The following is a 15,355-nucleotide window of genomic DNA, read 5'->3' as shown; positions in this document are numbered from 1 at the left end:
CACTGTACCAGTGACACCATAGTCACTAATACAGTGATTTACAGTGCCTGACTAAAGCAGTGGTTGGTATGTCTGTACGGTACTATAGTAGTGGTCATCTCTTCACTGTCCAGTGGATTGATATTGTGTGTGTATAGTTGCGGTAGTCATGGAGATGGAGGGAAGTAGCGTGTGATTAGGGTGTCTGCGGTGGAGGCCTCTTCCAGGGATCATGCTTCCTGGCGCAGCCCCTCCATACACACCGTGCAGACAGACAGCCCCTCCATACACACCGTGCAGACAGACAGCCCCTCCATACAGACCGTGCAGACAGACAGCCCCTCATACACACCGTGCAGACAGACAGCCCCTCATATGTTATGTTATGTTATGTTAATTTTATTTATAATGCGCCCCCCATCCAACTTTTACATCGGCCCGTGGCGCAGCCCGGGTAAAGGAACAGATAAAGACAAAGACAAGGAACACAGAAAGCAATCAGACACAGACGACTTAAACGTAAATCTCAGGCATACAATTCACAACAAATAGGGAGTAGACTTAGAGAATATCATTTAGGAAGAGGTGGGTTTTTAACTTGGCTCTAAAGGAGTCCAGAGTGGGGGCAAACTTGATGGCAGAAGGGAGCGCGTTCCACAGGGTCGGTGCTATCACCGCAAAGGCACGGTCACCCTTCCTCTTGAGGTTGGTACGTGGGACCCTCAGGCTGAGTTGGGCGTCGGACCTGAGCCTGGGTCTGGGCCTGAGGAGGTAGACTGGTCCAGGAGGTCCTTGATGTAGGGTGGGGCGAGACTGTTGAGAGCTTTAAAGACAAAGGTGCAGATTTTGAACTTCACTCTCTTCTTCACTGGGAGCCAGTGAAGGGAGATGAGGACAGGGGAGATGTGGTCCCTCATTTTGGTGCCTGGCAGCGGCATTTTGGACTAGCTGCAGGCGGTAGATGGTCTTATCAGGAAGTCCAGCATAGAGTGAGTTGCAGTAGTCGAGCCAAATGAGATTAGCATGAGGACGACCCTCCTCAGGTCGCTGGGGGTGAGGAAGGACTTGATCTTGGCTATGATGCGTAGTTGGTAGAAACATGCCTTCACGATGGAGCTCACTTGTCGGTCAAGGTTAAGCTCGGAGTCAAAGATGACACCGAGGTTCTTGACATGTGGTCTGACAAGGGTGGACAGGCTTCCCATGTTGGTGCTGAGCTGAGTGATGGCGGTGGTGTTGCCGATGAGGAGGATTTCCCCCTTGCTCTCATTCAGCTGTAGGAAGCTCTGGGCCATCCACTCCTTCACATCGCGGAGGCAGTCCATCAGGCGCGTCAGATCGGCGGGGTCGTCAGTGTTGATTGACAAGTAGAGCTGGGTGTCGTCCGCATAGCAGTGGAATGAGATCTTGTAGCGTTGAGGGATTAGACAGAGGGGGAGCATGTAGAGGGAGAACAAGATGGGACCGCTGCAGACAGCTCCTCATACAGACCGTGCAGACAGACAGCCCCTCATACACACCGTGCAGACAGACAGCCCCTCATACAGACCGTGCAGACAGACAGCCCCTCATACACACCGTCCAGACAGACAGCCCCTCATACAGACCGTGCAGACAGACAGACAGCCCCTCATACAGACTGTGCAGACAGACAGCCCCTCATACAGACCGTGCAGACAGACAGCCCCTCATACAGACCGTGCAGACAGACAGCCCCTCATACAGACCGTGCAGACAGACAGCCCCTCATACACACCGTGCAGACAGACAGCCCCTCATACAGACCCTGCAGACAGACAGCCCCTCATACACACCGTGCAGACAGACAGCCCCTCCATACACACCGTGCAGACAGACAGCCCCTCATACAGACCGTGCAGACAGACAGCCCCTCATACAGACCGTGCAGACAGACAGCCCCTCCATACAGACCGTGCAGACAGACAGCCCCTCATACAGACCGTGCAGACAGACAGACAGCCCCTCATACAGACCGTGCAGACAGACAGCCCCTCCATACAGACCGTGCAGACAGACAGCCCCTCATACAGACCGTGCAGACAGACAGACAGCCCCTCATACAGACCGTGCAGACAGACAGCCCCTCCATACACACCGTGCAGACAGACAGACCCTCCATACACACCGTGCAGACAGACAGCCCCTCCATACACACCGTGCAGACAGAGCCCCTCCATACACACCGTGCAGACAGACAGCCCCTCATACAGACCGTGCCGACAGACAGCCCCTCATCAGTGTTGGGCAATATTACTTAGTAGAGTAATATATTAGTTATTACATATTACTCCTTAGGAAAGTAATATCCTTACAGTGTTTCCTCCAGGAATTTTTCCAATGGTGGCGGGTGGCCGTGGCCGCGCGCGCAGCGCGTGCGATTTTTTTGCGTGCACGCGCATGACACGCGCACGCGCGCTCAAAACAACGTTTTTTTTATTTTTTATTTTTTTCTTCTAATCACAGCCAAAACTAGAGGATGGCCAAAAAAATAAAATAAATGAATATACAGAATATAAACTTGTGACTGACAGTCACATACACACACAAAGATCATCAGCTATAATATAATACGAAGTAGGCCTACATGAGCACAAAAGCGGCTAACGTTACTGATTAACTGTTTACTGTAGTGCAGAGAGATGGTAGTCGTAGGCGGCGTATCAAATGACAAAGCTAAACGTTTAATGAAGGACATGAACGATTGTCAACAACACACTCAAGCAGTAAATAGAACAGTCTAAACAACTTGGGTACTACGGACGGAACAATAGTCTCAACCTATAGTTCCGTGCGTGAATTATGTCAACCCACCACATTACAGAAGTAAAATCACAGTCAGATGGAGCATTCGGTAAACAGCTGAGTATCAGCTGAGTTAAAGAAAACAAACTCTTACCTTTGATGAGACCCACATGAGCCCTGTTTTCCCGTACTTCTCCCGTGTGACTCTTATTGTCCAAATGTTCCCTGAATTTTAGCTGCATGTTTTTCCAGCATGTAATTCCGTTGTCAATAAAAAAATCGTCTCCCCTTCTTTTCCCCTTGACAATACTGTGTCGTTGCTAAAGTGACGGCACATAAGAATCGTTTTTTGACTTGCTAATGTCTGCTAACGTAGCACTTGAAACTGGCGCCGTTCTCTGGACTGCAGCTGCTCCCGCGTTAGCATTAGCATCCATCTTTTCTTCTCCCTTCTCACCGTCACGAGCTCAAATGACACTTGTCGGCCGATCTAACTCTTAACACTCACTTACAGGACTTCTGACACCATGTCGTGTTATTCTATTAAACATACACGTGAGTCCTTCTGTATTTCAATGTAAGTGTCTTTATTTTAACTCGCTCTGTAAGCTCTACAATACCGGTCTCTTGTTGTCTCGTCGTAACCTGCCCACCTGACCTGGGGGGTATTCCATCAACGTCGCTAAAGGAAAATCCTGGCTTATTTTTGATAACTCTCGCGAGACCTATCAGAATATGCCTGGATATTTGTAAGAACTCTCGCGAGATTTATCAGACTAAACCTGGATTTTCCCTTTAGCGATGTTGATGAAATACCCCCCGGATGTCACTACGGTGGCCTGTACACAATAACAATAATACCACAGTTCACATTTAGACCAATCAGGAGCCCTTGTGTCACGTCGTCAACTGAATGTCATTAATCTGATTTTGGATCAGCGGTTAGAGAGAGATGGGCGTGGATTTAGGTGCACTTTTAGTCAACATCCATTATAGCGCTGATCTAGGATCAGATATATTTTAATCAGCTAAAATGTTCCGTTTTTTTTTTTTTTTTGTGGACTGAATCAATTCGTGGCGGAGGAAATTCTATCGTGGCGGCCCGCCACCAATAAATGCATGTAGAGGAAACACTGCCTTATATTACTTATTACTTGGAATCAAGAGTAATAATATTACTTTACTTTTATATTACATATTACTTTCCCCCTTTCTACCCGCAAAAAAATGTACAACAACACAACGGTTTATCAGGGATTTGTAGTTCTTCATTTGATTTGCCGTGTAATAGCTAAGCTCTTTCTGGGCTCTGATATCATGAGGGGAATGTAAACGCAGCATTTAAATAATCACTTAATGACATGGGGAGCTTGGGGGGGATTGGTCTGCACTCTGGTACCCCTTTTAACCTATTTAGGCGCTATGCAGTATCAACTGAAGAACTACAAATCCCAGATGACAGGGAGATGACGTATGACTACTCTGATGAATCAACCCCTATTTCATTAATTTTCTCTATATAACGTCGTCGATCATTGATCGGCAACGACACTATATCATAGTTTGCCTAACTGGCCATCGGATTTGGGCTCCTAATATCTAAAAAGCACTACGGTTTTCTTATTTTATCGGATTAAAGTAGCAAAGACCAGAAATTCCCATTGACCGCCAGTCAAACTTCTACTCTTCTATCACCCAAAAGGGGGCGTGGACATGACGGGAGGGGAAAGTACCCGGATGTGTTGCTCTGATGAATGGTTTGATTTGTTTTGAGAAACGCCGCCACGCTGTCAGTTGTCAACACACTAGGCTACGTCATAAATGTGTGCAGGCTGCGGCACGTTCTAAAAGGAACAGATCTATAAGCTACTATGCACCTCAGCGCAGTGTGCTGATAGCTTGTATATCTGTTCTATCTTTGCACGCAACAACCCCGGTACTATACATGAATTATACTTTTAACAGCCATTGTAACGGGTAACGAGGCCCTTATTTGGCGGAGTAACGAGGTATAATATTACTTTTTCGCAGAGTAGTCTCGTTATATTACTCGTTACTGGGTAAAGTAATAATATTACAGTAATATATTACTTAGTAACTCGTTACTGCCCAACACTGCCCCTCATACAGACCGTGCAGACAGACAGCCCCTCATACACACCATGCAGACAGACAGCCCCTCATAAACACTGTGCAGACAGACAGCCCCTCCATACACACCATGCAGACAGACAGCCCCTCATACACACCGTGCAGACAGACAGCCCCTCATACAGACCGTGCAGACAGACAGCCCCTCCTACAGACCGTGCAGACAGACAGCCCCTCCATACAGACCGTGCAGGGTTTCCAGGGAAGGAAAGGTCAGGACAGCCTTTGACCTTTGATGACCCTGCCTCACCAGACCGCTCTGCAGACAGAACTGCAGACAGATTAGGTTAGCCTACATTCAACTGTAATGTCTTTGCAGAGTACAACGAAAATCAGTTAAACATCTAACCAGAAGTGCATAGTGATATAAAACATGATATAAAAACATGACAGTGATAGGTACAGTATGGCAAGTATGGTAGTACAGTAGAGGTATACAGTTATGAGCTTTGGCATTATTTAAGGATTATTTATTATAAGCCTTCAGCCCTGAATGTCCAAAAGGTTTGATATGACAGAGAGGTTTGATGTGACAGAGAGGTTTGATATGACAGCGAGGTTTGATATGACAGCGAGGTTTGATATGACAGAGAGGTTTGATATGACAGTGAGGTTTGATGTGACAGGGAGGTTTGATGTGACAGAGAGGTTTGATGTGACAGAGAGGTTTGATGTGATAGAGAGGTTTGATATGACAGAGAGGTTTGATATGACAGAGAGGTTTGATATGACAGAGAGGTTTGATGTGACAGAGAGGTTTGATATGACAGAGAGGTTTGATGTGACAGAGAGGTTTGATGTGACAGAGAGGTTTGATGTGACAGAGAGGTTTGATGTGACAGAGAGGTTTGATGTGACAGAGAGGTTTGATGTGACAGAGAGGTTTGATATGACAGAGAGGTTTGATGTGACAGAGAGGTTTGATGTGACAGAGAGGTTTGATGTGACAGAGAGGTTTGATGTGATAGAGAGGTTTGATATGACAGAGAGGTTTGATATGACAGAGAGGTTTGATGTGACAGAGAGGTTTGATATGACAGTGGGGTTCTTGGTTTTGAAAATAAGTAAGTGAGATTGCACCACTGCTGCCCTCTATGAACAGGACTGGACAGGACCATGGACTCTGAGTTTAGTAGTGGAGTAATGACCAGGGAAGTGAATGAGAAGCATTATGATTTGCTAATGTGACAGGTGGCCAGTGTCCTAGGGTTTGTGTTGGCTGGGAGGTTTTAAGTTTAAGCCGTCGTTAACTAGCAGCCTAGATGTTTGATCAGTCAGATCCAGACTATAGACAACATGTAAGACCCGAGTTAATCCATCAACCAAGGCAGTGATCAGTATGTGCCACACGTAGCCCAGGTGTAAGCTTTATGACTCCACCATTATGACTGCCCATGGCCCCTGGCCCGAGCATAGATTACTTTTTCTTGCGATGATGGCTGATGGTTATATGATTCACTGAAGTCGCTTTGGATAAAGGCGTCTGCTAAATGCCAAAAATGTAATGTCAATGTAAATCCACAATTTGAGGGTTTTGATCCCTCGATTAATATTAGATTAGATTAGATTCAACTTTATTGTCATCGCAGAGTACAAGTACAATACAACAAAATGCAGTTTAGCATCCAACCAAAAGTGCAAATATTGATATAAGAGCATTATATAAATAAAAGAGGTAGTGATAGTTAACTATGTAATATAAAGTATGTGCAGAGGTAGTATTATAAACATCAGTATAGTTTAGAGGTACAGTTATGAGCTATGTACAGTTATGAGCTATATACAGTTCTGAGCTATGTACAGTTATGAGCTATGTACAGTGAGGTAGATAATGTACAGTATCTAATGTGCAGAAGTATAAAAGAAGCTAGCCTCTATCAGGAGACATGTGCAATGTGCAAATGTGCAATATACAGTAGTACAAAGGTAGTAATGTAAACATCAGTAGTGCAAAGGCTACAGAGTGATCACCTTAACCAGGGATGAGCAGCCATCAAAGTGTCATCATACTATTGGAATATGGAGGATCACGCAACATTGTTGTGTCCTGTAGCTGTCACAGCTCCCAGTGAACAGCTGACGTGTGTTCTTCTCAGGTAGTCAAGCAACCAAGCGTCATCCATACCACAACAACAAGCCAGACATTTGCAGTGCGATATCATCCAGAGGAAATCTCACCCGGCTGAACTGTGTGTGAACTGTGTTGGTCTAATTCTGTTCCAGTGTGACCCCCTCTGAGTGTCCTTATTCACCCTAACGCTCCATAGACGTCAATGGTGGTCTGCTGGCTGCAGGGAGGTGATAGGCTAAGTGCTACATGTCTTCCCTGGCCTGTCATGAATCATAAAAAGACTCGGCCTCCAGCTATCAGTGTACAGCCAGGCTAGGCTATCAGTGTACAGCCATGGCTAGGCTATCAGTGTACAGCCTCCAGGCTAGGCTAGGCTATCAGTGTACAGCCAGGCTAGGCTATCAGTGTACAGCCTCCAGGCTAGGCTAGGCTAGGCTATCAGTGTACAGCCAAGGCTAGGCTATCAGTGGACAGGCTAAGTTAGGCTATCAGTGTACAGGCTAGGCTAGGCTAGGCTATCAGTGTACAGCCTCCAGGCTAGGCTAGGCTAGGCTATCAGTGTACAGCCAGGCTAGGCTATCATCAGTGTACAGCCAAGGCTAGGCTATCAGTGTACAGGCTAGGCTAGGCTATCAGTGTACAGGCTAGGCTATCAGTGTACTGCCATGGCTAGGCTATCAGTGTATAGCCAAAGGCTCCATTTACATTTTTGGCATTTAGCAGACGCCTTTATCCAAAGCGGCTTACAACAAATACATTGTCTAAGTAAGTGAATCATCTATCCAAAGATTTTTTCAATTGTATTTCGCTCAAGTTAAAGGCACACACTTAGGTATTTCCGTCTCTTTCTGTGGCATATCTTAACACACAATTACTAGCTAACTAGTGCCTGTCACAAAGGTGACACAGTTCCAGTCAACTCTGTGTCGTCCTGGCCTCTAGCCATGCCATGCCCTGCCCTGTCCTGTCCCTGGACTTAGTCCAACGGGGGGGGGTGTCCAGGCCTCTAGCACTGTCCTGTCCTGTCCTGTCCTGTCCTGTCCCTGGGCTTAGTCCAACAGGGGGGGTGTCCAGGCCTCTAGCCATGCCCTGTCATGTCCTGTCCTGTCCCTGCTCTGCTGCTTAGTCCAGCCACCGCTAGACGGGGAGGTGTGTCCAGACCACGTGGCTCAGTGAATGGCAGGAACCTGTCACCCCCCCTCCCCCTCCTGCACGTAGGCTGACAGGTGCACTCTGCCCCGGGACTCCCCCTGGCCTCTCAGACCCAGACATGACCACACAGGAGTGGAACAGGCCTAGCGACCTGGAGGTGAACAGGCCTAGCGACCTGCAGGTGAACAGGCCTAGCAGCCTGGAGGTGAACAGGCTTAGCAACCTGCAGGTGAACAGGCCTAGCAGCCTGCAGGTGAACAGGCCTAGCAGCCTGCAGGTGAACAGGCCTAGCAGCCTGCAGGTGAACAGGCCTAGCAGCCTGCAGGTGAACAGGCCTAGCAGGTGAACAGTCCAGCAGGTGAACAGGTGAACAGGCCTAGCAACCTGCAGGTGAACAGGCCTAGCAGGTGAACAGGCCTATCAGCCTGCAGGTGAACAGGCCTAGCAGGTGAACAGGCCTAGCAGGTGAACAGGCCTAGCAGGAGGTGAACAGGCCTAGCAGGTGAACAGGCCTAGCAGGAGGTGAACAGGCCTAGCAGGAGGTGAACAGGCCTAGCAGGAGGTGAACAGGCCTAGCAGGTGAACAGGCCTAGCAGGAGGTGAACAGGCCTAGCAACCTGCAGGTGAACAGGCCTAGCAGGTGAACAGGCCTAGCAACCTGCAGGTGAACAGGCCTAGCAGGTGAACAGGCCTATCAGCCTGCAGGTGAACAGGCCTAGCAGGTGAACAGGCCTAGCAGGAGGTGAACAGGCCTAGCAGGTGAACAGGCCTAGCAGGAGGTGAACAGGCCTAGCAGGTGAACAGGCCTAGCAGGAGGTGAACAGGCCTAGCAGGTGAACAGGTGAACAGGCCTAGCAGCCTGCAGGTGAATGTCACTGATGTGTGACTCCAGGTATCCTGTGAACGCTGGAGTCATCAGATCCTGTGACATTTAAGACATCAGGGCATTAGGGTATTTAAGACATCTGGAAATGTAAGACATCTGGAAATGTAAGACATCGGGGCATTTAAGACATCAGGGCATTTAAGACATCGGGGCATTTCAGTGGAAGGGAAAAAAGTTAAGATATCTAATCCAATACTGTGGCGGCTGTGTCTCAGGAGGTAGAGGCTGTGTCTCAGGAGGTAGAGCCGCCGTCTAATGATCAAGGTCGGCAGATTGGCAGTTCGAACCCCGGCTGGCCACATGTCGAAGTGTCCTTGGGCAAGACACTGAACCCCAAATTGCTCCCTTGCATGGTAGCTTGCCGCCATTGGTGTGTGAATGGGTGAATGAGAGGCCATTGTAAAGCGCTTTGGAATAAGGCACTATATAAGTCAGTCCATTTACACAGTGCATTTCAGTGTGTGAAAACAAGCTCAGATATCTATCCAGTACTTATCTGCTCTCTCTGTTTCTCCTTCCAGGGAAGCTGCAAGATGGCGCCTGTTTCAGCTGCACAGCGCTCAGACTGTCCAGTCAAAGGTAGGCTATGAGCTAGGCTGCTAGCTGCACAAAGATGGTGTAATACAGAGGTGTCAAAGGTAGGCTATGAGCTAGGCTGCTAGCTGGACAAAGATGGTGTAATACAGGGGTGTCAAAGGTAGGCTGTGTTTTTCAGACTGCTAGCTGGACAAAGATAGTATAATACAGGAAACTAGTTTTGGTCGCAGGCCGCATTGGACCAAATGCAACCTTATGCAGGTCGTAAAAAACAAAAAAATTGTTAGTAAAACTAAGCCACTGTCCACCGGCACAGCCACAGAGAACCAGCAAATTTAAAGTTCAATAAAGACAAACAACATCAAGTTAGAATAGCTTTTATTAGGGTTAGGGTCCACAAGGTCCATGTCCAACGCAGAGACAGAGAGACTCATGGGATAGCTTACAGTAGCCTAAACCCGCGCCCTTCCTTGAGATGGGGGAGGGGTGGTAGGGATTAAAAAAGGAGATATTATGCAAGCAGTGCTTTATGCTAGCATGTGTCTTCTATCTCCACATGTCAAAGCTGATCTATCCATCGGGTGGTCCAGAAAGCATCCCTGGTGTAAGAGCTGTGTCTGTTGTGCGGCTTTGAGGATGTTATCGTTGGCTATAAACTTCTAATTTGTACATATACACCATACTGTACATAGCTTGCTGTTTACTGTAGCTACCATACTGTACTTATCACTTCATAACAGTACATATCCTATTTTATCTACAATATCATGTTTTGCACTATATCACTATTTGCACTTCTGCTTAGATGCTAAACTGCTTTTCGTTCTCTGGTACTTGTACACTGCAATGACAATAACGTTGAATATAATATAATGTAATATAATATAATGTAATGTAATGTAATGTAATGTAATGTAATGTAATTTAAACTAAACACATCCTGTTTTGACTGACATCTGTGTCTGCTGCGTCTGTGTGTCTCCTGTAGAATGGATGAGTTCCGAGTCAGCGTCTTGGCTCCGTCCTCCTCTCTCAGCCCCTCCCTCCACTGCCACGCCCCCGACGCCCTGAGGCTCTACTGCTCCTCCTCCTCCTCTCCGTACCCGGCCCTGGGGGGGGTGCAGTGGTCCACCGTCCGACGGCGGGGGGGGGGAGGGGTGCCCCCCCCCGTCAGATGGATCCACGCCACGGCGCGTCTGAGGGACGACTCCAAGGTAACGTTACCATGTTCACCATGTTCACCATGTACACTTACCTTTACTTTACTCTCTCATTTGCTTTTCCTGCTCTTTCTTTCTTTCGTTTGTTCGTTTTTTGTTTTTGTTTTTTTCCTTTATTTTGTTGTTGTTTGGTTTTTATATTCGCTTTTTATTCCCTATTTCTATTTCCTTAGGTATTTCTTTTTTTTCTTCTTCTTCTTATTTCTTTTTTTCTCTTTCCTTTATAGCGCTTCTTTATTGATCTCTTTATTTTGTTCTGTCATTTTAATACTTTTCTTTGATTTATTTATTATCAACTGTGATCACGTTCTCTGACCCAGGGAGACACTCCATAACCCCTCAGGGTTTCTTGTCTTCCTGCTCCTACTCTCTCTGATGCATTATGGGTATTGATACTCTCTCTGATGCATTATGGGTATTGTTACTCTCTCTGATGCATTATGGGTATTGTAACTCTTTCTGATGCATTATGGGTATTGTTACTCTCTCTGGTGCATTATGGGTATTGTTACTCTCTCTGGTGCATTATGGGTATTGTGTGTATTACAGGGTATCCGCGGTGTCTTGAAAAGTATTAAAAGTTGATAAATACATTTTGGGAAAATCAAGACCCTTAATAAGTATTAAAAAGTCTTATCACGATTTTATGAGGTCTTGAATTCTGTAGGTATTTTTCTGAATTCTGTCCAAAGAGTTTGAATCCTAAAAACCTTTAGTAAAAGGTCGTGAATTTATTAGTTTTTATTAAAAAACAAAGATGAACCGGAAATTCTGTTGTATGATAGTGGTCTAGTCTATTGCAAACTAAAACTGTTAAGTTAAAGGTGTCACTGATGTAACGGTTACAGCTCGAAGTGGCGGTGAGGTCTGGAAAAATATTGACACGGTCTTTAAAAAGTCTTAGAAAGGTATTGAAATTAACCTCAAGATTCCTGTATATACCCTGTATTAACTATTGTTTTCCTGTGTGCTAGGTGGAACAGTCTCTGCGGGCGCTGAAGAACAAGAACAAGAAGCTGGAGGAGGGGGGGCCGGTGTACAGCCCCGTGGAGGCGGAGCCTATCAGGAGGAGCATCGGGCAGCGGGTGGTGGACGAGGTCAAACACTACTACCACGGCTTCAGACTGCTCTGGATAGACACCACCATCGCTGCACGCATGCTGAGGCAGGTCCTCAACGGACACCCCCTGTCCAGGAGGGAGAGACGACAGGTGAGGAGGGTGGAGGGGGAGGGAGGGAGGGAGGGAGAGGGGAGGGGAGGGAGGAGGAGGGGGAGGGAGGTGAGAGGAGAGGAGAGGAGAGGAGAGGAGGTGAGAGGTTAGGTGAGGGAGGGGAGGGAGAGAAGTGAGGGGCTGGGAGTTCAAACCAGGTAAGAAGCTTGTAGTGAAATCTTATCCTACCTGCCCTGTAACCTGAGGTAGAGCCCGGGGAACACCAGGCCAGTGTAAGAGGCTGGGGGGAAGCCCTCTTCCTGCAGGCCTCAGTGAGCAGCAACCAACCAGACTGACAGTGTGTTTAATTGATCCAAGCAGAACACCATATGTGCAAAAAACGATGTTTATTGCAAGCTTTTGGTCCCCAGGCTATCGGACAATGTAAACAAAAGTTGTATGACAAGTTTGTATGACGCAGTTTGACGAGGCTGAAAGCGCACAGGGTTGCCAGATGGGATTGACAATTTACAGCCTAAACTTTCTATAACCTCAAAATCAAGTAGCCCATTCGGCGGTAACCCGCCCCATCTGGCAACCCTGGACGCAACTCTGCAACCCTGGACGTGAAATGCATTTTGGGAAATAGGACCCGAGCTAGTGTCCATCGTAACTGACTTAAATTTTCCCGGAAGTAACTGCTCGCCTACTAAATTTCTTGCATACTCAAATCTCGCATACTGTACAGTGTGAACGTACTACATACTCAAAATCTACGTCATATCTAGTATGAGTAGTATGCTAGTACGCTATTCCGAACACAGCCCATGTCTGTCTCAGAGTCTCCTGAAGCTCCTCAGCCTCCTAATCCTCTGGACTCACACTCACACCCTCTCAACAACATCTCCAACTCCTTTCCTGTTTCTTTGTTTTTTTTACGGTGTTCTGGTTACAAATCAACGTGCCGAGAATGGAATAGATCCATAAGATATAAGAACATCTCATGTTCGGGCGGCTGTGTCTCAGGAGGTAGAGCCGGCGTCTAATGATCGCAAGATCGGCGGTTTGAGCCCCGGCTGGCCACATGTCAAAGTGTCCTTGGGCAAGACTCTGAACCCCAAATTGCTCCCAGTGAGCGGGCCGGCGCCTTGCATGGTAGCTTGGCCGCCATTGGTGTGTAAATGTGTGTGTGAACGGGTGAATGAGAGGCCGTTGTAAAGCGCTTTGGAATAACGCGCTATATAAGTCAGTCCATATAAGTCAGTCCATTTACCATTTATCTCCAACTCCTTACCTGTTTTTTTGTTTTTTTACGGTGTTCTGCTTACAAATCAACATGCCAAGAATGGAATAGATATCCATAAGATCAAGAGTCTAAATGAAATAAAGATGCTGTTTGACAGGACGGATATGGGCTGCCCCTGAACAATATACATGTGATATTTATGGACTGATGAGTCAGACTAGACTAGGAGAGTCTGTAATGATGGGGGAGGGGGGGGTGTGCTGGTTCTGGACCACCTCAGCTGACCCAGTTGTAACCGGAGCCTGGATGACCTACGCAGCTCCCTGGACTGCAGACAGGGCTAACAGCAGCGTGCATCATAGCATCTAGGCTAGCTCTTAAGGTTAGCAGCTAGGCTAGCTCTACGGCTGGACTGAAGCCCAGTGCATGATAGCATCTAGGCTAGCTCTACGGCTGGACTGGAGCCCAGTGCATCATAGCATCTAGGCTAGCTCTAAGGATAGCATCTAGACTAGCTCTGCGGCTGGACTGAAGCCCAGTGCATCATAGCATCTAGGCTAGCTCTAAGGTTAGCAGCTAGGCTAGCTCTACGGCTGGCCTGAAGCCCAGTGCATCATAGCATCTAGGCTAGCTCTAAGGATAGCATCTAGACTAGCTCTAAGGTTAGCATCTAGGCTAGCTCTAAGGTTAGCATCTAGGCTAGCTCTAAGGTTGGACCGGAGCCCAGTGCTGCTTATGGTGGTAACATGATTCCAGCTCAGAGATTGGGGCTCTGTGTCCTTACAGGAGGGGTCAGGAGGAGGCCTAGCTAACACACTCTCTGGGTGAATCCCAATTCACCCCTCCGGCTCCGTTTTCACCCCTTCGGCTCCGTTTTGCGCGTTCACGTGTAGGGGTGGTGGCGTCCCAATTCATTTTACATGGAGTGTTAGGGCTAGGGCTAGGGTTTTCCATGGCTCCATTTGGAGAAAATCTAGACCCACGTTCCATTCGGAGCCATGAGACTCCCTTCCGGCATGCATTGCGAATCATCTACAGAAATGTTATTTTCGCTCTCGTAAATACGGAAGTGAGCCTGAAATGTCATTTACTTTTTCTGTAATTACTTGTAATTAAAGACTTGAAAAATTATGATAACCATCGTATTATCTTAGTTTAATGTCATTTCAATGCATTATAGACCTTTTCTTTACAACAAGCATAACAAAAATGTCGCTGTTATGCCGAGGTGCTTAACATAGAAAGTTCCACAGTCCAGCGCGCTCGGGACAGCGGGCAGGACACCGGAGCCAGCAGGTCACCGGAGCACTCATATCTGCGCGTTTGTCACAGGCTGACAGTCACCGTGTTCCGCTGCCCCGACGTCAGTCCCATGGAAGTGTCAAGCACAGCCTTCCCCATAGAAATACATCAGTGTGCGATTTACATTTCAGAGATGTACAATCATGTTTATTTAGAAATAAATTATTACCTGTGGTGTTTGACAGCATGATAGGCGCGAATTTCCCCCCCTTGGTGGTATATGACGCTATAGTTGTTATTATACCAAAACAACCGGCAATCTAATCCGAGCAGTTGTTATTATGTAATATTATCGATGGATGTGCCATTTTTGATGGAGGGCAGTGAGTGGGAGACTCATCAAGGACATGTACCGTAGTTAACTAATGCAGTGGACAGCGGCTGTTTCTCCAGCGTTCCTGTCACATCGGATTTCGTAACGTCATAAAAATAAATCTGTAAGTCATGCATTTTTCCATGTTTCCCTTTGATGGCATAAGACGCTGTAAATGTAACTAAAGTTCAGCCGCGAAGTTGTTGCACTGTTGTCCTATATCAGTGCAGACCGGCAGCATAGGAGCACAGGTTTCATACAGGTTAGAGATTATTCTGTCATGGTCTGATAATGAAGCATTGTTCTTTTTTATTTGATTACTTGTCATGCGCGTCTATCATGCACACATCAGCCTAACGTTAGATAGATAACTTCACATTAAATATGTCTATCATCATCCGCTGTCAAACGCCACAGGTAATCATTTATTTCTAAACAGGAATGTACATTTCGATGTGAATCGCGCTCCTTATGGGAAGGCTGTGCTTGACGCTTCCTTGGGGCGCTCCTGTTAAGCATAGGCACAATAGCGTCATAAAAGCGATTTTTTGTTTGTTATGCTTGTTGTAAAGAAAATGTCTATA

General features: G+C 47.0%; 1 protein-coding gene across 8 annotated transcripts in view; it reads left to right on the top strand.

Annotated features, from left to right (window-relative positions):
- letm1 (leucine zipper-EF-hand containing transmembrane protein 1) overlaps nt 1–15,355 on the top strand; it is a 33,513-nt gene that overhangs the window by 2,295 nt on the left and 15,863 nt on the right. For all 8 annotated transcript variants that reach the window (XR_013937631.1, XR_013937632.1, XR_013937633.1 and 5 more), the window contains exons 2-4: nt 9,524–9,581; nt 10,528–10,753; nt 11,734–11,970. Coding sequence is in view for 5 of the 8 variants with exons in the window: in XM_080537982.1 (XP_080394108.1) it covers nt 9,524–9,581; nt 10,528–10,753; nt 11,734–11,970 (521 nt within the window). In the remaining 3 variants the exon portion in view is untranslated. The remainder of the gene's footprint in view (nt 1–9,523; nt 9,582–10,527; nt 10,754–11,733; nt 11,971–15,355) is intronic.

The sequence above is a fragment of the Nansenia antarctica genome (assembly GCF_963989245.1).
Source record: "Nansenia antarctica genome assembly, chromosome: 1".
NCBI classification, from domain to species: Eukaryota; Metazoa; Chordata; class Actinopteri; order Argentiniformes; family Microstomatidae; genus Nansenia; species Nansenia antarctica.
The sequence above is the reverse complement of the archived record's forward strand: the minus strand, read 5'-3'. Positions and strand labels throughout refer to the sequence as shown.